General features: G+C 36.7%; 4 protein-coding genes across 6 annotated transcripts; 1 reads left to right on the top strand and 3 right to left on the bottom strand.

Moving 5' to 3' along the window:
- Positions 1–1,007: 1,007 nt before the first annotated feature.
- On the top strand, positions 1,008–2,195 carry LOC121960091 (histone H1B-like). The gene is made up of 2 exons (XM_042509690.1): positions 1,008–1,686; positions 1,828–2,195. The coding sequence occupies exons 1-2, from the start codon at positions 1,008–1,010 to the stop codon at positions 2,193–2,195; spliced, it is 1,047 nt and encodes a 348-aa protein (XP_042365624.1).
- Positions 2,196–3,562: 1,367 nt separating this feature from the next.
- Positions 3,563–8,978, bottom strand: LOC121960212 (protein AMBP-like). The gene is made up of 10 exons (XM_042509831.1): positions 8,763–8,978; positions 7,698–7,837; positions 7,256–7,332; positions 7,032–7,148; positions 6,307–6,408; positions 6,005–6,060; positions 5,239–5,323; positions 4,986–5,153; positions 4,601–4,774; positions 3,563–3,744 (listed from the first exon to the last, which is right to left on the bottom strand). The coding sequence occupies exons 1-10, from the start codon at positions 8,880–8,882 to the stop codon at positions 3,719–3,721; spliced, it is 1,065 nt and encodes a 354-aa protein (XP_042365765.1). The 5' UTR covers positions 8,883–8,978; the 3' UTR covers positions 3,563–3,718.
- Positions 8,979–9,260: 282 nt separating this feature from the next.
- LOC121960214 (protein AMBP-like) lies at positions 9,261–13,849 on the bottom strand. 3 transcript variants are annotated; one of them, XR_006106949.1, is made up of 9 exons: positions 13,390–13,849; positions 13,138–13,283; positions 12,964–13,040; positions 11,704–11,823; positions 11,506–11,607; positions 10,984–11,036; positions 10,786–10,870; positions 10,338–10,390; positions 9,261–10,236 (listed from the first exon to the last, which is right to left on the bottom strand). XR_006106949.1 is itself a non-coding variant. In XM_042509833.1 (9 exons), exons 2-8 carry the CDS (start codon positions 13,507–13,509, stop codon positions 10,790–10,792), a joined length of 699 nt encoding a protein of 232 aa, XP_042365767.1. In that variant the 5' UTR covers positions 13,510–13,578; positions 13,738–13,849; the 3' UTR covers positions 9,261–10,390; positions 10,786–10,789. The 3 variants fall into 3 exon arrangements, 2 of the variants coding, with proteins under 2 accessions (XP_042365767.1, XP_042365766.1); XM_042509833.1 differs by having other exon boundaries at positions 9,261–10,390; positions 13,390–13,578; positions 13,738–13,849; XM_042509832.1 differs by having other exon boundaries at positions 9,261–10,390.
- Positions 13,850–15,278: 1,429 nt separating this feature from the next.
- On the bottom strand, positions 15,279–19,821 carry ptgdsa (prostaglandin D2 synthase a). The gene is made up of 7 exons (XM_042509436.1): positions 19,603–19,821; positions 17,879–18,018; positions 17,685–17,761; positions 16,182–16,292; positions 15,974–16,075; positions 15,844–15,872; positions 15,279–15,721 (listed from the first exon to the last, which is right to left on the bottom strand). Exons 1-6 carry the CDS (start codon positions 19,777–19,779, stop codon positions 15,844–15,846), a joined length of 636 nt encoding a protein of 211 aa, XP_042365370.1. The 5' UTR covers positions 19,780–19,821; the 3' UTR covers positions 15,279–15,721.
- Between the last annotated feature and the right edge of the window lie 2,993 nt (positions 19,822–22,814).

The raw sequence follows: 22,814 nt of genomic DNA, 5'->3' as shown, positions 1-22,814 counted from the left end.
GCAGCAGTAATGCAGAGCTGCACGTTTTTTTTTAACTTACTTTTTTTTTAATTTTACACATACAAACATACATACATACACACATAAATTTAACAAACACCAAGGAGATGTATATTATATAAAATTCCACTTGCTAGAGATCCTTACAACTGAAAGTCTTTTCTTTTCCTTACAGAGTACGTGTACTTTACAAAATAAAACAACTGCACATATTACAGATACTTTTCGTGTAAGAAAAACAATACAACGTACGATTACTTTACAAGTGTGAAAAACAAAGCTCTTATGAGAGAAAATGAATAAGTAAATAAAAATAATAATAAAAAGGAAAAATGCGAAAAAAAAAATTATTTATGTATTCTAATTTGATTTATTTTATTTTAGTTCATTGAATTTATTACTTAAAACATGACTGGACTGATACATTTACACTGTAGCCTATTCAAATTATATATGAAATTAAGGGGGGGGAGAAAAAAAAAGCTGCACGGTTTCATTCTGATAGAAAACAAATCATTTATTTTCCAAAATGCGGAACAGTATGCATTCGAAACGGGAAACGTGTACTTGTTCTTAAATATGGGACGATATGGGACGGCAACGCTAGTTTACAATGACGGTCCCTGTGATAGGCTGTTTCTCATGTCTCTTGCAGAGCCCTTTACTATTCTAGAGCGTGCCGCCGGCGCCTAGCAACGGTTACTACGCTACGGGCAGAGTTTTTTCCCCCAGAATCTATTGCTCTGACGTCACGTTCAAGAATGCGTTTTATGACGTAAGATTCTAAAATGTGCCTTTAATGACATTAAAGGCACATTTTAGAATCATGCGTTTTATGACGTACGATTCTAAAATGTGCCTTTAACGACATCGAAACAAGCACTCTTGATTTTAGATCAGCAATCATAGGAGTCAGACTCACAACACTGGTGGTTTGCTAGCATCCACAGTTAGATACGTTTCAGGGAGTCACATTAAAATCAAAATCAAAACTTGTAAAAGCTAAAATGAGAAGGAAAGCAACACCGAAAAAACGCTCTCTCAAGGGCGCGATTGAAAATGATAACGGCAGCATGGAGGTTGAAAAAAATACAGACATGAAACCAATCAAACAAATATTAAAACCAGATGAAAAAACTCAGACTGGAAAAGGCCTTGGAAAAGCAGCAGCCAGGCGTATGGGCCAGTTGCTGAAACGGGTCTTCAAAAAACAGGAAGAGTCCAAAATAAAGGGTAATGTCTCTCTGCCAAAAACTCCCATACGCTTTTTCAAGCATCAAATTAATACAATGGCTGAGAAGACACCCCAGACAAATAAAAAGACTCCCACAGGTAACATCTCCCAGCTCATCCTCGATGTGGTTTCCCAGTGGAAACACCAAAGAGGTATTTCCATGGCAGAGCTCAAGCAGATGCTGGCTGCTCGAGGCTATGATGTTCCAAAGAACAACAAGCGGGTGGCCATGGCAACTCAAAGGTTGATAAACAGTGATACACTTACACTGACAACCAGGAGTGCCACATACAAACTCAACCCAAAAAAACTGACCAATACAAAGCGAGTTAGGTTAGACAAAGTGCCTTCCCCAAAATCAAAAGGAGACCTGCAGCTGAGCAAAACAGCCAGCAAATCTTCTAAAGTAGCAGAAAAGCCACAGAGACCAGCCAGGGTTCATAAACCAAAAGGTAGAATTAGCCAGGTAGCTAAATCACAAAAACAGACAGACAAAACTTGTAAGCCGGCCAAGAGAGGTAAACAAGCAACTAAATCCCAGAAATTAACAGCCAAGACTAATAAACCGGCCATTAAATCACAAAAACAAATAGTTAAGGCTTGTAAACCCGTGGCCAAATCACGAAAACCAGCAGATAAGACAAGTAAAACCATAGCCAAATCGCAAAAGCCAAGACGAAAGACCCCTAAAACTAGCAAAAAAACACATAAGCCAAGGCGTAAGACCCCCAAAACGAGCAGAAAACCACATAAGCCTGCAGGAAAGAAACGCAAACCTGCAAAGATCCAAGCAGCACGGTTTCGAAGGGCACAGAGGAAGCATCGGAAGACCCAGAGGCGTCAGCCAAAGCAAAACAAACATCGATATAAATATTCACAGAAAAGACAGCGACCAAGACGTAGGCAAAGATCAAAAACATGGCAACGCCCTGTTGCCAGGAGAAGGGTTTACTACTATTAGTAGACGGGCAGTAATTAAGCCTAATGTTTGCTCGTTCCGATAGTCGTGATGCTTTGGAATCTGCCTTTTCTGAGTGTGTGAACCCCAGATGAATTTAGGCAATCCCCACACATTCGGCATTGCATTTTCCTCCAATCACTGCAACTTTATCAGAACTTGGAAACATTTCAGCTTTCAGACAGAGAGGGGGATCGATGTTTAAAGGTAGATGTTATAAATTCATGTTGAAGGAAAAAAAATGTAAGTGTGTGCTTTTTTTTCCTTTAACATGAATTCAGTAGAGTTCAAGTCCTGCCTCCCATCCAGGTGACCTAGATGGGGCAAGACTTAAGCTCTCTGGACCACCTTAGCTGTCAGTAATGCAACTTTACAGGTGAGGGTGTGATTTTATTTTTAGTTCTTTAGTTTTGTCTACTTAGGTCGTTGAGGTTTTCCCCGGGTGCTCCGGTTCGCCTGCTTTCTTGAAACCATGCAGCAAAAGCTAATTGGTTTCATGCTAAACAAAAAAAAAACCAATAATATTTGGGTTGTTGGGGTTGTCTGCATGATATTCATGATGAAGGAAAGAAACGTCTGGGGTGTTTGTTTTCCTTCATCATGAATGCAATGGAGAGTTCAAGTCCTGCATCCCATCCAGGTGACCTAGATGGGACAGGACTTGGGCTCTCCAGGACCACCTTAATGGTCAGTCATGCAACTTTACAGGTGAGGGTTTGATTTTACAGTCTTGAGCCGTTGTGAGTTTGTGTTGTCGACTTACGTCGTTGAGGTTTTCCCCGGGTGCTCCGGTTCGCCTGCTTTCTTGAAACCATGCAGCAAAATCTAATTGGTTTCATGTTAAACAAACAAATATACATGTTTGTGTTATTGGGGTTGTCAGTGTAATATTCATGTTGAAGGAAAGAAATGTCTGGGGTGTCTGTTTTCCTTCATCATGAATGCAATGGAGAGTTCAAGTCCTGCTTCCCAGCCAGGTGACCTAGATGGGTCAGGACTTAAGCTCTCCAGGACCACCTTTGTGGTCAGCACTGCAATCTCACAGGTTAGTGTTTAATTTTATGGTTGGTTGGTAGGTTGGGTTGTGGGGATTTCGTTAGGTTCTCCTGCTGCCCCGCGTTCTTCAAACGATGTAGCAAAAGCTAATATATTTTGTGTTGAACAATTAATAAGAAAATTTAAATAAAATGAGAATAATAATAATACTAATCAGCAGTTTAAAAAATATGGTTAAAATAGCAATGGCAACAGTAACGAATAAATGGTTGGTCACTGTGCTATATATTTATGTGGGCCAGTAAGCAAGTACATCAGTAGAAGCTACTGGGTATCTTATAAACACAAATAATAAATAACAATAACAAAACACATAAAATGCCAAAACTTGTTTTATTTTTGATCTAACATGACATCACATATTCTGTGGTTGCTTAGATAAAAATCACTTCTTTATGTCCACTTTATGTGATGCTGGTTCATACTGCATCTCTGAGTTGAGTTTAGATGAGCGGTGATGTTTCCTGATCTTAGCTTGCCCTCAGGAGCTCTCCCTCTGCAAAAAATACATGAAATGTTTTATCACATGTAGGTGGAGGGTTGGTGTGTTTTTCCAGTGTGATTTATATCGATTTTATATAGCACCTTTAAAAAACAGAGCCTACAAAGTGCTTTGACAAACAAGGCAAAGCAGATGCTAAAAGGGTTTCTTGCCGAGGCATCATAACATGAAGAGCCAAACAATAATGCTGATCAAAGGCCGGACAAAATTTTAAGTAGAATTAAACAAGAGAAAGAATCGCAATACAAAAATAACAATAACAATGCATACTAACAAGGGTAAATGCAATTAATAGAATAAAAGCAGTAAACATGGAATTAATATTGCTAATAACAGAATTTAACATGATCAAGACAGAGTGAAAGAATAAATTAAAAGATGAAAGATAATCAAAATAGATTAATTGAAATTGACATCACATTCAAGCAAGTCTATAAAAACAGGTTCTAAGGGGTGATTTAAAAGAGGTCAATGATTCTGCCAGCCTTATGTCCTTGGGCAGGTCGTTCCAAAGCTGAGGGACCCTGACGGCAAAAGCACGGTCAACTTTAGTTTTAAGCCTCCACTTTGGAATGGCCAGAAGGGCCCCCACCTGTGGACCTAAGGCGAACTGGCTCATATGAGGTCAACATTTCTGTTATGTAGCTTGGGGCCAGACCCAAATGAGCTTTGAAAGTGTGTATAAAACTGTTTCAAAAACCTCTTTAAGAAAGGCTACATGTGGTTGATTTCATGTGGAAATTATTTCAGATTTAAAGTATGAATGAAACTGGTTTTAAATTGCAAACAGTTACTAAAAATGTCCCTACTGGCATGTAAACCTTGCTTTTAACAAACTTTATCATCTTACCTTCATTCATCATCCCACAATACTCTTCACACTCGGCTTTGCTGTAGAACTTGTTGGCATTGCCCTGGCAGTAGCCATGTTTGTAGGGCATGCAAAGACCAACACTGGAGTCAAAGGCCCAGATGGGTGGCTGGCCTGTGCAGGGTTGGGCCACCATGGGCAGACGGCACACAGCTGGGTAGGGAGAACAGATTATGATATTTTCCTGTATTTCGAAGAGAGTTATTTCTTATTTTTCACAGCTTACAACCAAGAAAAAAAAATGAATAACTAAACAAAATATTGCACTGACATAGTAAACTACCAATGGGCAAACACAGTGAGGCTGGACATATAGTGCAACCAACCCGTATAGAGACATTACATTTCATATTTCAGTCCTCACCCTCAGTGCGGCATCTCTGCAGACACTCTCTCTCATTTTCAAAATTGTTCTGGTTGCCCAAACACCCTCCATATTTGAAGAGCTCACAGCTCATTGAGGAGGAGTTGTAGTAGTAACGCTGGTGCATCCCAAAACATGGTCCTGTTTCTGGTGCTGCTTTACAAGCCTCTGTGGAGAGAACACACATCCATTTTAATGAATGTGCTATGATGTCTAAACGTCTAAACGTGTTTGACTAAAGCTGATCACCTACCAGTTCCATTGAAAAGAGGTGTATCATCACCAGAACCCTCAACATCTGCAGGAGCCAAAGAAGGCACCACGCTTCTCCTCAGCCGCTGTATCACAGACTCCATTAGAGATACAAGGACATCTGAACCCCAAATATTCCACTTAAATGTCGTATTAATCTGTTTCATAATCAGTAATAACTATACAAACTATACAAATACTATGGAAATTCACAGGTGTCCCCTTTACATACCCACTTAATGATAGTAGTCCTGTGCAGTTTCCCTAAAAACCACAAATATATCTGCATACACAGGTGTCAGCATTTTCCAGAACAGAAGCGCTTGCCATCCAGTCATCAAAAAATGCAATTCAAAAGTTTTTGATACCAAATCACAGTTTTTTGTATAGTGTTCCTCAAAGTCATGGTTAGATTTTGGAGGTATTTCAGAATTTTTATTGCAATTGTCAAGGGTCAAAAATAATAATAAATAAATTAATAAATACTTAAGTTAAGCACCAAAACTGTGCAACAGACAGTATTGAGTGAAAAAAATTCTGTGACAACTTATGAGACATAATTGCGCATTAACCCCATCATAATGTTCTCTAAACTTTTAAAGTTTGAATAGGCTTCCAACCAAAACACAAGGTTTGTTACTTACACAAAAATGAAATAAAGTGAAATTGTACTGCATTTGTTGAAAAGTGTTTAAATGAAAATAATCCACATGTACATGATAAAACAGCTGAAGTCATATTAATTAATTAAATATATTTTTGATTACCTGAGGTTCAGGCTGAGCTGACGGCTCTACCACAACTTCTCCAGGAACACAGTCGCCTGCAAAGATTTTAAATAAAATCATATAATTTGGACACCCATGCACTTTAAAGCAAAACGGCGTGCGCTTTGAATAATGTATATTGTGCTCATGTTTTATGTTTGCATGCTGCAAAAATAGTTTGATCTTGCAGGACAAAAAGCGTTCCATTACTGTTTCTCTTTATGTCATTGCTCATTTTAATGTTGTTTAAATATTTCATATTCAGAGGTCTGTGCAGTGATGTGTGATAATCTGTGTTTTACCTTTGTTCTGCTTAATGGTAATAGTGTCATCACTCATCCCCTGTTGTCTGACCAGTGTTTTGAAGTCGTCCAGCACAGTGTCTCTCACAGTCATAGTTCGGCCTAAATTGACACAACGAATCAGATGTAAACAAAACACTAACATATGGGTTTCCTGGGCTCATTAACAAATAATCTATGTCCAATACCGAATAAACTGAATTGAATAGTTGAGATGTTACAAATTATACAGGCAACTGAAAAAGCAAAAATATACATGGTTTGATTTATGAAAAGTTCAGTGATTTAAGTTTCAAGGGGATGGCATCAAGTGGTGAGAACTGCAGAATGCAACTTGATAAAACTTCTCCTGGTTATATTTTCTGCAGTGTTCATTCAGGAAGTACAGGAAGTACGTCGCTCTCCTCCCAGAGGGGCAGCGAACTACAGTGGCTGATCCAGAAACTCAAATGGCCCTATTTAGAGCCAGCATGGTTTGTCCATACTGAGCTACTGCAGAAACATAGCAGTGCAACATGGCAATGTTCAAAGACGAGGACCTTCTCACTAAATAGATATAAATGGCTCATTCCAAGGCAACGTTAAGACGGCAATTAATATTTACAGATGATTTTTCAATAAAGAAAATATATTATACAATATGTTACAGTTCATTTCTGCCAATACATCCCACTTAAACCTACACACTGGACCTTTAAAGAGATTTATGGAGAGTGTCTACTCACTGTAAAGCTTAACTGAGGTGCTCTTATCCCCCGATGATTTCTCTTTGCTCATTATCATTATTGCATACTCATTGTAGTTTGTGTGAACCACGTAAGCGTCCACATCCACCCCCCACTCTGTTGAAAGGACATTTAAAGACAATAATACCCGTAAAAAAAACTTCATTGACAACATGAACTGAAAAGAGCTGTGTCACTGCAGGATTAACCAGAGGGAGACGTACTGGCAACATGATAGAGGAATCTTCCTGGTGTGGTGGTCAACTCATAGTCCCCAGACATCTCCTTACATGTTCCTTGCCTGCACAGACAGAAAAAAATACATTTTTAAAATATAATCTATAATGAATTTATCATATTAGAAAGTATATTTTGTTTTAATAATCTGACCTATCTAGTGTAGTAAAAAGTACAATATTAATCACTTGAAATGTAGAAGAGAAGCAGTATAAAGCAGCATAAAATGGAAATACTCAGGTAAAGTAAAAGTGCCTCAACACTGTACTTCAGTACTGTACTTAGTTACTTTGAACCATTGGATTTTGCACTGAACTGTTGTCAGACTAAAACAAGAGCAAAATTGTTTAGAGAGAGTCCAAAATATTTGTCCATTAGTGTGTTGTTGAGTGTGTGTGTTAATATGCATTGCATGCACTTCTTACACACCTGAGTACTCTTCGAGTCGTCTTGAGTTTGCCATCAGTGCCGCTCTGCAGTACCAGTTTCCCAATGGCTGCATCTCCCTTGTTACGCTGCATATAGGGACATGTACTTGCCACAGCAACATCATGCCATGTTCCCAAAAACTGTGAGGAAGAGATATCTTAACATATTTACATTTCACTGTCTTTTAATACACAAACTGTTGGTTTAGATCAAAACTACAAAAATAATTATTTTTAACATTCTAACACACATCATTAATAAAACACATTTAGAAACATAAAAAGAATAAAAGTTGTTACAAAATGAATTCATTGGAGAAAATAAATTGTTTTGTAGAGCTGAGACCAGTAATGCATATTGCTCATTACAGGCTTCCAGGCTTCACTTGCATGCATGCTGCAGGATTAAATAATTATATCCCCATTCAAGTTCGCGGAGTGCTAAACCCAAAGTTTGCTGCTCCTCTGTGCTCGGCCACCATAAGTCTCTAGTGCGTTGTTCTATGGGAAGTGTGGGAGTAGTGCCAATCAGTTTGGTAATTTTATATGAGGCAAATGATTAGTTTTGGCTTCATACGCCTCTGTCCAATGCTGTATCCAGTTCTCTTAATACATTCATGCACTGAATTGCCCTCTGCAACAGCCAATATGTCTGTTTTATTTATGTAATGTATTGTCAGATGTTGATGTCTAAAACATATCGAGGATTATAGCCTTATAAAAATTGTGAAATTTTGAGAAAAAAGTTGTAATATTACAAGGAAAAAAAACGAAGTAGTAATATTAAAAGATTAAACTCATAAATTTACAAGAAAAGAAATTCTAGTATTACAAGATTAAATTTGTGATTTTATGAAACATTAAGTGACAGATTAAGACCAGAGAGTTGGGTAATAGGGTATAAAAAGCTACACTGGACAAATAAATGATCAGAAGTGATGGATTAATGGTCAAAATTATGAGATAAAATGTTGAAAATAAAAGATATGAAATGGAAATTATGGACAGGGGATCTTACCATATTACCCAAGAGTAAAAATATAACATGCAAGTCTGCAGAACTCACCCGGGCCAGGTCAAAGTTCTCCTGTGTGGGGTAGAGAGGCTCTGGGGGTGCAGGGACCCCCTGAAGGGTCAGGGACCAACCCAAGACCAACAGGGAAACCAGAATCACTGCTTGCTGCATCCTATCAGCCTATGTGTCCACTCTTCTCTGAGAGAACTGATGTCTGAGACACTGAATCCCAGGAACGGGGCACCTCCTTACTGTCTCACCCCTGCTCAGCTCTTCAAATAAGGACAGGGCATTGACCTGTGTTTTGTGTGCACTGCATGCACTCACTCAATAAACACACAAGTAAAAAACAAATAAGTTAAAGAGCAAAGTTCTGTTTCTCTGTCTCTCACTTTAGGCTCTGACTTGCCATGGCAGCTGACCACTTGAACATTGGACTTCAGAGTTAGGCAACATCAGCAAATCAATACATGCCATGATCAGAGAGACATGAGTAAGATGATATTTCATCCTGTATAATGTTGCCTAAATGTCAGGCTTATGGGCGGATTTTGATACAATCGGCCTCTGGGAACAGATAGTGTATTAAAAAAAGGCCCTACGGCCTTTACTACATTGACAACTGTGGAACAGGTTGTAAAATATCCTGCAAAAATGCATGCACAACAGTATGATATCATACGAATTAGCGCCTTGCATTATCTCCTTAATGTAAAGTTACACAATTAACACATAGTTTGGGTTTATGCAAATAAAGCTACTATGATCCAATTTAGGAAAGAAACATGGCAAGGTCGTACCTTAAAATGCGTAAGATTTCACACAGTTCTGAACACGCGTCTATGGGATTTTTGTGACCCATCCACCACCTCAACCTGCCTCCTTACAAGGCTGCCTGGGGCTGCTTCCTCATTTACTCAATAACAGCCTTTCAGAATATTGTTTGTATGAATTTAGGTGCATTATTATTATTACCTTTTTGAAGAAAAAACAGATTGTGAGAACAGTCTGACAAAAGAGCAAGACACAGATTTTGTTGTTTTACCCCATTTTTTGCAGTTATTTTCAGTGTTCCCACAGTCATAAAAAAGCCTGGAAAAGTCATGGAATTAATAAAAATAAGTGAAACTTTTGGAAGTCTTTTTTTTTTGGACGTGTGTTGTAACATCGCTCCTCCTATGAGTCTCTAAAACGTTAGTTTCAAGCAGATAAACAATGAATCACTTTATTTGCAAAGTGTCTAAATTACAAATTTTGACATATCAAGCATTTTATGCATATGAAAATGTCACACAATGATGATATTGTAAAACATGGTATTTATACAATATAAGCTGTATTAATAGAGCATCAGAATGTACATAACAGTGTTGTTTTATTTATTTTGCATATACAATGATTCCACATGTGCTGTTATCCTATTTCAGCAAATATTTATTAAAGTTGTAAATTAATAATGAAAATGTGTTCTGAGTTTGTCACACCACAGAGAGATGCAATTAACCACCCAGCAACATCCGAATGACTAAAAATAGCACAAATTCATTTTGTTAAAAAAAAAATTGATACTTGTATGTCAACAGTTGCATGCTTTAGAGTGTTTACTAGGATGCAAAATAAAAATACCTTGTGCAGTTCTCTTTCAAAATTTTTTCTGCTCTCTGCCCATTGTACACCATCTGATAAAGGCAAAAAATACAGAAATAAAATTGAAAAAAGGCAATGACATAGAATATGAGTGGACCACCGTTTCCATGGGCTACAATTTCTTTATTCTATTAAATAATAGAATTATATTATATATTAGAATTAGAATTATATTAAAGATATAATTGAGAGAATTATAAACATAGTTTTTTGAGCATTTTCCCTGGTTTTTATGTGTGGATAATTTCTAATAATCACCTGGCTAATAGGCGAATAATTGCTAATAATGTTTTTTTACCCCAGTGTTTTGAAAGAAATCAAACAACTTTTCTCAGGTTTCAGAGGTTTAAATGCTAATAAAATGATGAATGCAATACAAGAAAAGTGATCCAGGTGTGAAAGGCTTATATAAGTTACTTGTCCTTACCTGGTCAAACATGACGAGCATCCTCGTCTTGTGTAGGAGCCACACGTAGTGCCGCATTTCTTTTCCTCCTCTTCGTATCATGGCTCTAAATGACAGACATACAAGGTGCCCACAGCCGGTGACTCATTCATACAAACACAGATTTGTGGTTTCAGTATGCAAACATCATTTTAGCACATCAAGGTGTGAGGCACCTACCTGAGGCTGAGTTGTGACTGGCTGTGTCACCTGCTCACCTGGAACACACTCACCTGGGGACACAGTAAGACAACATTTGTCACCTTGTGTCAAAAGAAGCCAGAGAAATAAAACGTTTCACACTGTTAGGATTTAGGGTTTTAGGGAAGACAAGGTATCACCAGCAGTTCTCACAGCTGGCTCCATCAATATGACATCAGAAAGAAGTTGGACTATTACATCTCAAAAATGTTATTTTTTGGTTGAACTAAAAATTGGGTGCAATATTTCAAATGTCTAATGACATTAAAATGTTGATGTTTTGCAGACTTTGGCTTTTTTTCTCCGTTTCCTACAATTGGCTTCATCCATCATTTATGGTTTATATGACTTCAAACATGTTGTCAGTATTCTGTCAAATTGACTTTGGCATTAGATGTCCTGATATTGAATTTTGGTCACCCCATGTCGCAAACTAAATTCAACAAACTATAAAAGTCTGACAACACTGATGGCCGTCTTGGCTTCATGAGTGTGTGTCACCTTTATTCTGATTCATGATGATGGCGCCATCACTCAATCGATGTTTTCGGACCAGCGCTTTGAAGTCATCCAGCACAGCAGCACTCACACTCGTAGTCCGACCTAAAGAGGACGTTATTACCACAAAGGCTGATTCTTGTATTCAATGAAAAACACATTTGTTAATTTAACGTTTAAATAGATTCAATTGTCACTCACTGTAAAGCCTGGCTGTGGTGGTTTTATTTCCTGATGGTTTCTCGATGCTCAGCTGCAGCATCATTGCGTACTCATCATAGCTGAGGTGAACCACAAAGGAATCAACGTCCGCTTCGAACCCTGCTGGCGGGAAAGTTTTCACAGTGCATTGCCTGACAGATTTAACACCACTGAAACCTTCTTTATGTGGTGTAAAGGTATGGACAGAATACTAACTTCACTTTTAGAAAACTGTTTATTCTGTGTGCCTTTAAGTTTTTATAATTCAAAGAAACTGTTGTTGAGTAAATTGTAATAATATTCTAATCTAAAACAGAATTGTTGATTTTTAAAGTTTTGCAGTGTTGAGTGTCAAGTTTCTCAAAAAAGCTGCAAGCAGCATTACCGCAGGCCAAGCACTTGGCCTGTTCCGAATGGGCATGTTTTGAGTGGGCACTGCTCAAGTTAAATAAAGGATGAGGAGAGGAAGGAAGCTGGGGAAATGCACTTTTTTGTCTCTTTATTAAATAAAATTAAACAATGTTAAAGGACAGAGTCTAGTGCAACATGTACAATTCTCTCATATGATGGGAACATTTAAACAAACTCGGTCTGGCTTTCAATACGACTAAGTAAATTAAAGTTACTGGCACTGATAAATACATCCATTTTTCTACTACTTTCAATTGGAACTTAAAAAGCATTTTTAAGCATTTTCCCCTACTAACACAGCAAGGTTAGAAGGTATAATTCTGGATACTGTGACTCAATTTAAATGTGTTGATGTGGACATTTTGCATTATCATTATTATTTTCATTAGTAGTTGTAGTATTAATTTTTTTAAGTGTGACAAAGTCCCTGGATTTGCCAAAAACACACATTCCCCATCTGGTTAGTTCTGTTTACCAACAGTTTCTGTAAGTGAATTTTACTACACCGTGATAATATTTTGTGGCCACAACTAATTATTAATTTAATTGTTAAATAAATCTATAAATTTACAGACAGTACAGTGCAAAAAAGGCCCAAGGTGACCTGTTTGGTCCAACCAGCAGTCCAAACCCAAATATACTAATTTTATCATCACATAAGATGAAGAAAACTACCAGGGAATGTTAGTTGTTTTCAGCTCCATATAATACAAACAATATATCACAATGTAAGATAATGTGGCCAATGTATCACAGTCGAAAACTAAACTTCCTGTTTCAGTTTTAGGAACCAAAAGTTATATATCTGTGTCGGAATAAAACATCATCCTAAAAACTGGAGGCACATACTTGTAACATGGTGGAAGAATCGTCCTGGGGTGGTTGTCAAAGCATAACTGGTGGACGCCTGCTTACATGAGCCATTCCTACATGCACACACACACACACACACACACACACACACACACAGCACAGATTATAATGGAACATATTTTAAAGTACGAGAATGCTTGTAAGTCTTACCTGAAACTAGCAGCCGTCATTGTGAAGTTGCTCTCAGAGGCAACATGTTGCAGCTCCAGAGCAACAATAACAGGGTTTCCCCTCTTGCGTTGCATATAGTGAGGACAAGTAGAAACCACTGCTACTTCATACCACCTTCCCATGAACTGCAAAGGACATAAACATTTTGCATGTGACAGAAACATGGAGGGGGAAAGAGAAACAAAATTATCTATAAATTAAATAATAAAATCTGTATTTTAGCCTACTCACACGGCCCAGATCAAAGTTCTCCTGTGTGAGGATAAGAGGGTCTGGGAGCACTGGGACAGCATGCAGGATCCAGGCCGACCCCGTGAACAACAGACACACCAGGATTCCTGCTCTCTGCATCCTGTCAGCTCCTCTCAGTCAAACTGACTCACTGTCCGTTTGGGGTTTTCTAAATTCCCTCCCACAACACTCCAAGAAACACAAAGAGCGAAGTTCTGATTGTCTCTTTATCTCGTCTTTGCGTGTGTTTCCGTGAGTGTGTGCAATTCACATAATCAGCAATGAATCACTGGACTTCAGAATTTGAAGCTAAAAACAAAGAATAAGTCAATACATGCAAGAATTTACCAGCTAATGATGGTGCTTTTTCCCCACAGACATTTTGTCACCATAGGAAAAGCTAAGGGGTAAAAAAAATACGGAAATTAGTATGACTTTAGCAGCTTTCAGCTTCATGGTATGAGGCATGTTTGCTCGCTGTCATTCTCACAGGAACACAAAGCACTGAGCCATCATTAGCATCATTAGTAACACCTGTGCTTTTCCTGCTATGACAAGTCAAAATGTCTGCTATGAGAAAGGCTCATTATTAGTGCAGAGGGAGGCTACCTGCAGATGAGCATGTGGCTCTTCACCCCCTCTCCAGTGATTCCCTGTACGTTTTTTAAAAATGTATATGGAAATGGGTGAAAAAAAAACAACCTCCCCAAAGCAATAAAACATTGCTCATTACAAAGGCGCTAAAATAGTTAGTAAGAGAAGTGAAGACTCCAGTGAAAACTAAAAATGGCTTGTTTTTCATTTTTGAATTTTGAAATGAAAATCAAATAAAAGGGAAATTCAATGACCAAAAATTACAATGACTGAAAAAAATATAGGATGTAGGCCTAAATTGATTCCTACACTCTTCAATTGTAAAAATGTCTAGCCGCTGAATAAAAATATATTAACATTTTGTGAAACACAAACAAGCTGATATGACCAGCTAAACAACATCAGGGCTGTTAGTTATTTAGACTCAGTAGCCTGTGTTACTTTTATTGTAAGGTTCAGTTATCCTTTGCAGCTCAAGACAATTTTTTTTCTTTTTTCAGCCAGAAATGGCTCTTGTAGTATAGGGTATCAACCCCAAGGCGCGTCAAAGTCAAAATTTTCCGAATTCTACATATATGGCTTTAACCCGGTTATCACCTATCACACGTGCATTAAAGGCTGTATGATATCAGGTAACACAACTACTTTCAGCATTAGCTTGCACTAATGGCACATAACAGATCTGTGAAACATGTTGATGTGTAGTATCTGCCCCCTGGTGTTCATATGTGAACTGCATCAACCAGCAGATGCACAAATTGCAGATTAAACACGCACTGAAACAGCGTTAGATGGTAACTAGTTACAGTAATTAAATTACAAAATAAATGTTATGGTAATTGGCTGTAGTTACTGAGAACAAATATGTAATTAAATTACAGTTACTAATCAAAATATTGGTGATTACAAAGGGTTTATATATATAAAAAAATCTGTTCAAAGTTTATATGTTGAATAAAAACATTCATTCTGTTGTTTTGCATCTTTTCAACATGTAAGATAACTTCTTTTGGCATATTTTTAGAAAACATAGGTCAGCAAAGCTGTTGAGACAAATTTGAATGCAACATTTATGCACTTATGTTTTTCAGTCTTTTCAGCTTTATTGCCCTGTTTAAAACATTTGTTATAAAAATAATCAAATGTAATAAGTTAAAAATACTTTTACAAAGTTATTTAAAAAAGTTACATAACTTATTGCATTTTTAACAGGGTGGCCTATAATCTGTAACCTATAACATTTTTAATGTATCCTTCCCAACGCTGCACTCACAAACATGCATTTGCACTCAGCCTGAAGGTAAATATTGTTTATTTGACTCTGTCAGCACTGTAAAACAGCACAATCGATTACAATCAGGCGGTTAACACTCAAAACTCAGAATGTAATTCAGTTAAACTGTCCGATCCCAGTGAAAAAAAAAAACAAAAAACAACAAAGTTTGGTTATTAGGAAAAAAAGAAAGAAATTATTTCCAGAGCCAGGGGGTTAATAATGATTTATTTTTCTATGTCAGCGCAGCAAAACTATAGAAATAATGAGAAACACCACATAAAAGAGGATGCTGCTTAAATTTCATCTGTAATATTTGCTTTTTGTTATCCTTATAGCCTGAATGATGATGTTTGCTGAGAAGGAATTCTTTGAAATCCCTACAAAAATTGAACTGGCGAACGCAGAGCTGGAGCAAGACATCAAGAGTTGCACGCCACCATCATCTCAGGCACATCAGGGAACCTACAGGGCGTAACAAAATCTCATTTCATTTTTTAAGATTTGTTGCACTGGAGTCACTCACACACCTGATTGTACAAATAACTCCTCTGGTTTTTGTATTTAAAAGATAAAAAAATACTCACCTAACCAGATCTTGATGGTGGGCAGTTTTCTGTTGGCCAGAAAACATCAGGGTCATTTAACGCTCACCATTATCTGTATGTGTGTGTATACTATATATGTGTATGTATGTGTGTGTTCCCCCTACTTTACCTGCTGCAGGTGGAGTCAGAATCGACTCTCTGGGGAATCCCTGGTGCATGGCAAAGGTTTTAAACTTCTGAATTACATCAGCACTGACTGCTGTAGAACGACCTGCAAACAGGGACAGACACACACACACGTACAGACAGCGTTGACTCTACAGCTCACATGTTAAGGGTGTAATGTAATAGTGTGTGTGTATATGTGTATGTCTCACCGTAAAGTGCCACCTGTGTGTACTCTCTGTGAAAAACCTTGTGTTTGAGCACCACAGCATATTCAGTGTAATTTGTGTCCACCACTGTGATGTCTTTCACCATGTTGTGGCCTGACAGAAAAAACAGCACAAGAGTAAGGGACTAATACCTCCTGTCATTCAGTAATAAACGTTAACTTTACCAGAGAAATATGAGAATGAATTAAAATTTATCACAGCATGGTGGTTGTTAATAATAATGATAATAATAATAATAATAATAATAATAAGAATAATAATAATAATAATAATAAAATAACAATAACAATAATAATAATAATAATAATAATAATAATAATAAATAATAATAATAATAATAATTATTATTATTATTATTTATTATTTATTATTATTATTATATATACGAAGAAGAACCCATTTGGGATAAGTTAAAAAAGAATGCACTTTGTCTGAATTACAATATGTAAGATAAATACATTTTTATATTACATAATACATTATATGCACTGCAGAATAACAACAGTAAAAAAAAAAGAAGTAATATAACAAATATGTGTACATGCAATGTAGAAAAAAAATCAGATGTGTGTTTTAAATAGATTACAAATTTACCACACAAATACAGGACGTAAAATTGTGTTTTACATTTCTTCAGTGTTAGATGTAACACACATTAAAAATATTCAACAATTGTAATAAATATAATTTGTCACAAAATCTTTATTTCAAGGAAAATCTCAAGGTGCTTAACTTTTTTATAAAGATAGACATTACGTCAAACACTGATTAAAAACTTAAAATGCATACAAAGTGCATACAACTGCATTATATAAACAAACAAAAATCCACACTCTAAAAACATACTTGGTTAATTTTGTTGTGGAAAAAAAGGGCAGGCCAAAAACAGAAATATTTCTGCTTTGCTTTTATTTTTGTTTTTGCACTCTTCATCATAAATTGTTTTGTATTTTATGTAGTTATTTTGTCAGTCTTTTGTGTTCTCTTTGCATCTCTTTGTGGTCTATATATGTCTCTTTGGGGTAATTTTGTATCTTTTTTTGATTTTTTTGCTCTTTTTGTAGATATTTTTCGTGTCTTTCCATCTGCTTGGTCTTTCTGTGTCTCTTTGAGGTCATTTTTTTGTTGATTTTTGCCCCATGTTGTCTTTATTTTGTCTCACTTTGCATCTCTTTGTGGTCTTTTTGTGTTTCTTTGGGGCCATTTTATGTCTATTTTAGGTATTTTCCCCCATTATTTGTGTCTCTTTGCTATACTTTTGGCCACTCTTTTGGCCATTCTGTAATCCATTCATGACTATGGTTGTCTGCTCGTACTGTTGCAGATGCAGAATTCAATGTTTTTGTTCTACTGTTGCAAACACTTATACAGCTGCAGTCAAATATGTAAACTGTAATATAAATAAAGTCCCAGAGCTCTCTAAACATCCTGCTTCCGCTTTCTTGGGAAGGTCATAAATCAGATTATAAGTAAGCAGAGACTTACGTGTGCTGAAGTAGGTGAACTGTCCAGGAACGTTGGTCTTCTCATAGTGGTACACTTTCATCTGACAACGTAACGGTCTGAAGCACACAGAAAAACCAAAATGATCTTTATCTTTTCTAAACTTCACTCCATAAATCCCCCTATTTCCCCTTTTACATACACTTTAGCATATTTTTGTGCACACACAGACTCACGTGGCATCCCACATGGTGAGGTTGACGTTGCCGTTTGGCAGAGCTGTGACCAAGCCCATGGAGGCCTTCAGTTTGTCTCTGAAGGGGGCAAAATGTGGAGAGTCGTAGGCCAGGCCCACCCGGTACCATTTTCCAGCAAACTGAACACAAAATACACAAACATATTAACTATCTTGAGTAACTGAAGGTTTATGTTACTTAACCACTCAGCTACACCTGTGATTATATTTGTCTAATTGTCAACAACTAGACAAAAAAATGAACAATGTCAGCTTCTCTCTGTGGCTGTCAGCCCAGCGGCTCCTACTGATGACATAAATCTTTAGCAGGTCACATTTTTTAGCTATACAGTAAGTGCTATGAGGTTCAAGAGTTAGCAGCGCTTGGATACTATTTTAGTGACAACCACAGTTTCCATAGATATTTGTGCTTTTCCACCATTCAACATTTACAATTCAGGTGGCAGCAACTGCAAAGATGTCATGTAGACGCTCTTTGGTGGCTTGAAGTGGCCGCTGATAGCTGATAACACTTGATGACTTGGTTTACATACTTGAAAAGGAAAGAGACGAAGTACAAATTTAATTATTTATTATGTATTTAATCGCTCCCCTTCTCCATAAATCACTGATTTATAATTAACCAGCTTTGTTATTGATCTAAACCTATAATCTAATTAATTTTTTCTAAACTTGTCTAAATATTTATTACCTTTTATCTTTGCCATATAAAAAAATATAAAGTCATATTCATAGTCCTATCAAAGATATAAATTCATCATTTACATAATTATATCATTAAAAAAAATACCAATTAATTACTTAATAAGTATGATATTTATCCTTTAACGTGCATTGCAACTTTTTTTTTTAGTCATTAAGCCACCATTTGCAACCAAACATGGAAAAAAGTTATTTATGGAACATATGCCACTTTGTGGCTGTTTCTTTAAGCATACATGCAGTTTTAGTGCCTATATTTTTAGCTCCAGTGGAAAAACTGTGTTGAAGTTAACTGTATTTGTACTGCGTTGCAAACACTGCCGTTAACCACAGCATTTCTTCATATCTGTATACAAAATGTGCAAAACACTGACTGGATGGAGCGAGTGTGAATGTTGAATTTAGGTGGGATACACTGTCTTTACTCTGCTTTATGCAAGTGACAGTGATTTTTACCTGCTACTGCATTTTCATTTGAGCTGCTTTAGAAAAGAGAAAATTGTAGGAAGGTTTCTGGGTATTTTAGATTAACCACAAGTAACTGACCTGATGAATATGAAACAATCCCACCAAAGAAATCTTTAAAATACTTCTGGGATAAATAAAAAAAATCTGAAACAGGAAACATATAAAGAAGACATTTCTCATGATGTGCTTACACTGGGAAATGTCAGTGACCTCTCTCAACCTCTCGTGTGTGAGGAAACCAGGAAAATGAGGATCCAGAAATTTATTAATCATAAAACTTTGTCCTGACACACGCACACACTGTCTTACTCATAGTCACACACATATCGACATGTTCTCACTTTCTCAGAAAAAACACACTCATTCATGCTATTCTTCTCTTATGCAAACAAACACACACACAGAGGACACAGTGTCCCTACACAAATGGACTAATTCGATGAGAGCGGACCTTTTCAACCCAACAAATCAAACACATCGATGCTAACAGACAAACACTGTACAACAGTGTTGTGGATGTGCGTGCCATCTTACCCTCTGCAGGTTGAAATCTCTCTGCGGCTTCACGTCTGCGTGCACCATCATCCCGCACAACATCACCATGACAACGGCGACCCCAGTGGTCCTCATGGCTGCGTGGAGTAAAGGAAGCGGCCGGCTGGATGGAGCTGAAAGGTTGTGATAGAGAGAAAGGGTATCTGACCCGAGCATAAAGTGAACTGTAGACAGTTCAGGCAGGTACAGAGTGGCAAAGCCTGTGGCAATGTTTGCTTTTCTCCTGATCCACCCACCTGGCTGTCAGCCAATCATCACTGGGGATAAGGGGAACAGTGGCCAAGTGTTGAGGGTGTGTGGCTTCAAAAACAGCCCTGAGTAGTTTCGCTTCCCATAGGTGCAGTAGTCTGTCATGCTTTTGGTCTCTTTAACATCAGCTGAAGTTCATGTGCTGCACTCACAAGCTCAGACACACTGGTTTCACAAGACTTTGTCTCACAAGAAAAAGAGGGTTTGACAGACCTGTAAGTTCTGCATCTAAGATCTAACACTGGTGGTTATTATTCAAAGAGACTCATAGTGGAAGATGTCTTGAAATCATTTACTTAAGTAAAAGGAGCAAAACCACACAATAAAAATACACATTTAAAAAGGGAAGCTTCTGCATCCAGAAGTTTACTTTTAACAAAATTGATGAAGTATTAGCAGAGGTGTCAGCTAGATTCGGACTCAGGGCACTAATATGATGACTTTACACTTGACATGACAAATTCAAATTAGATATACTATCAGATATGCCTGCGCGAACCCGTCAAGTTGCACTTAGAGTTTACATCCATGTCTGTGAAAACATGGATGCTTCGTGCACATCTTCCCCCCGGCAGCACAGAAGATCTTAACGATCAGCTCAGTTTCAAGGTGGGCACCCAAGGTTGTTGAATTATCGCCAAAAACATGTTGATCTTTGACTGCCAGAAATGAATCAGTTCATTCTTGAGTCTAAATGGACGTTTGTGTCATAGAAGAAATTCCCAGAAATTTCCCAGCAAGTGAACACTTAGTGTGAAGAACATTATTGGGTGCCAGCTGGAAAATATGATACCAAAAGTAATTTATTTTAGGGAAACTACAGAGGTAAACAAAAAAACAAACTACAGACAAACTTGTTTCAACAAATAAATTGAAAGTATTGAAAGTATTCATGACATTTGTAAATTTAACATAATATTGATCTCTTGTTAAAATTACATTAAAATGGTTGAAAAACACATTATGACCTGTTTAGGACTTGAAACTCAAAGTTTGGGACTTGAGATTTGAATTGGAAAGACTTGTGACTTGCAAACAATGACTTGGTCCCACCTTTTAGTATTAACAACAAAATGCACTTTGAGAATCAAAAGTTATTCATGATGCAAAATGACTCCTCTCAGTGCTATATTACATTATTGGATCACTATTATTGACGCATTAATATTTAAATAGTACTTTAATCATTATTGGGGTGGAACTCTAATCATATTTTATAGTAGAAGTAGTTTGTATGTAAAATAATAAAGTATCCAGTAACTGTTGCTGTTAAATATTAGTAGTGGAGTAATATAAATACAATATATTGAGTAAAAGTACAAACAGTGGTGGAAAAAGAACTCAAGAATCCCACTCTGTCATACTCTGCTACTAATAAAAGGACTATTTAAATCATTCCTTTTTTTAACCTAAAATAAACCTGAGGTTTATTTTTATTCTATTTATCTATCTTCTTTTTATTCTTTAGACTTTTAATCAGCTTTTTTGTTTTGTTTTGTTCGCTTTTTTTAAAAAAAAAATGTACTTTTGTCTTATTAATGCCATTTTTTTAAGTCTTGCAAAACTTTGTTATTTGTGTTATCCTTTAAATTGCATCCGTCTTATTTAAATTTTGCTACGTGAAGCACTTTGGGCTGCATGTACGTAAAGGTGCTATATAAAAAAAGTTGAGTTGAGCTGCACAGTGTAAAAAATCTTATTTTATAAAGTGCCTGAAGTTACTGAATATTAGAAAGTACAGTATTTTTTTGTAAATGTAGAAAGGGGCATAAGAATAACATACTCAAGTAAAGTAAAAGTATCTCTAATTTGTACTTAATAACAGTACTAAATGGACTTAGTTACATTCCACCGCTGAGTATGAAGTGACAGAAATCAGAAATACTTTTGCACTGAAGTGCAGTACTTTTCCATAGCTGTCAGGAAGAATACTTGATAAACACTTGGCTTGATTTGAAGTTCAATAACTGAATTATAAAACAGGACAAGTTTGCACAACTGCAGTATGAAATGTTACTCATAATTACCGCTCATGTCATGACAAGAAACACTAGTCATACCTTTCTGTAAAAGAGGTTCCCAGGTTCATTCTGAAACTCCTCTTCAGGCTTCACTTTCACATTCCTCCAGCTCACTGTTTGTGTCCTGATGGGTTCACTTTATTTTCTTGAAAAAGCAAAAAAAAAGACACAGTTAAAGCAAAACAATTAAAGGTAATGTAGAAGCTTTTTAAGGTCTAATTTGTGTTTTTGAGGTTGACTCGAGCAGTCTGACAGTGCTTAAATTAGGACTGAGGCTGTAATGGATGTTGTGGTCCGGCAGTGAGAGGAGTAAATGTACAGAACATACGATCGATGTTGAAAGTTTGGAGGGAGGTGTGTTTGCAGGAGACAGGAAATCACTGTTAAAGTTCAATTCCTGGTTCCTTCTGTAAATTATCTTGTAAAGAAAAAATACATCCTGCAAGTATGTTTGAGTGAATAAACATAATGTCTTGATTGGAGGAACCAAAAAGGGCTTTGGTTTTTGAGATACGCGTACCTGAGGTAGATCTGAACACAGCCGTGTTTCCTCATAACTTTAACCCTTTTAAAGCTGAGCAAACTGGCTTGATTCTTTTCAAAACATGGGAGGAAGGTAATGAGCAACTTTATAAGAAGAAGAATTTGTTGCTAATCAGAAATTGGCAACAAATTAGTAAAAAGAAAATTACCTAAAAATTAGCACAAAAAGGGTGTAGAAAACACTAACAAATAAGGAAATTAACTGAAAAAGTGTTAAAAAAAAAACAACAAAAAAACAACAACAACATATATTCTAACATCTTTTAAATATTTTTAGAAATTTTTTGGGGGTTCAATTATTGGGGAACAAACATTAATTTCCAGGCTGTTTTCTTACATAACATTTTTCCCCTCTGTAAATATTCATTTTGTATTTTA

Source organism: Plectropomus leopardus, chromosome 20 (assembly GCF_008729295.1).
Source record: "Plectropomus leopardus isolate mb chromosome 20, YSFRI_Pleo_2.0, whole genome shotgun sequence".
Classification (NCBI taxonomy): Eukaryota; Metazoa; Chordata; class Actinopteri; order Perciformes; family Serranidae; genus Plectropomus; species Plectropomus leopardus.
Note: the sequence above shows the minus strand (reverse complement) of the source record. Positions and strands in the feature narration are given on the sequence as shown.

Excerpts from the sequence above, each read along its gene's own strand:
- ptgdsa (XM_042509436.1), bottom strand. The coding sequence starts at position 19,779 with ATGCTCGGGTCAGATACCCTTTCTCTCTATCACAACCTTTCAGCTCCA. Across the intron at positions 17,762-17,878 it reads CTCACCATGTGGGATGCCAC|ACCGTTACGTTGTCAGATGA; the intron begins GTGAGTCTGTGT and ends TGTGTGCTTCAG. Across the intron at positions 16,076-16,181 it reads CACACAGGTGGCACTTTACG|GTCGTTCTACAGCAGTCAGT; the intron begins GTGAGACATACA and ends CCCTGTTTGCAG.
- LOC121960091 (XM_042509690.1), top strand. The coding sequence starts at position 1,008 with ATGAGAAGGAAAGCAACACCGAAAAAACGCTCTCTCAAGGGCGCGATT. Across the intron at positions 1,687-1,827 it reads CAGGGTTCATAAACCAAAAG|TTAAGGCTTGTAAACCCGTG; the intron begins GTAGAATTAGCC and ends AAAAACAAATAG.
- LOC121960212 (XM_042509831.1), bottom strand. The coding sequence starts at position 8,882 with ATGCAGCAAGCAGTGATTCTGGTTTCCCTGTTGGTCTTGGGTTGGTCC. Across the intron at positions 5,324-6,004 it reads CAGCTCAGCCTGAACCTCAG|CGGCTGAGGAGAAGCGTGGT; the intron begins GTAATCAAAAAT and ends TCTGTGATACAG. Across the intron at positions 3,745-4,600 it reads TTGTGGGATGATGAATGAAG|AGGGAGAGCTCCTGAGGGCA; the intron begins GTAAGATGATAA and ends TATTTTTTGCAG.
- LOC121960214 (XM_042509832.1), bottom strand. The coding sequence starts at position 13,509 with ATGCAGAGAGCAGGAATCCTGGTGTGTCTGTTGTTCACGGGGTCGGCC. Across the intron at positions 11,608-11,703 it reads CACCACAGCCAGGCTTTACA|GTCGGACTACGAGTGTGAGT; the intron begins GTGAGTGACAAT and ends CGTCCTCTTTAG. Across the intron at positions 10,871-10,983 it reads CAGTCACAACTCAGCCTCAG|AGCCATGATACGAAGAGGAG; the intron begins GTAGGTGCCTCA and ends TCTGTCATTTAG.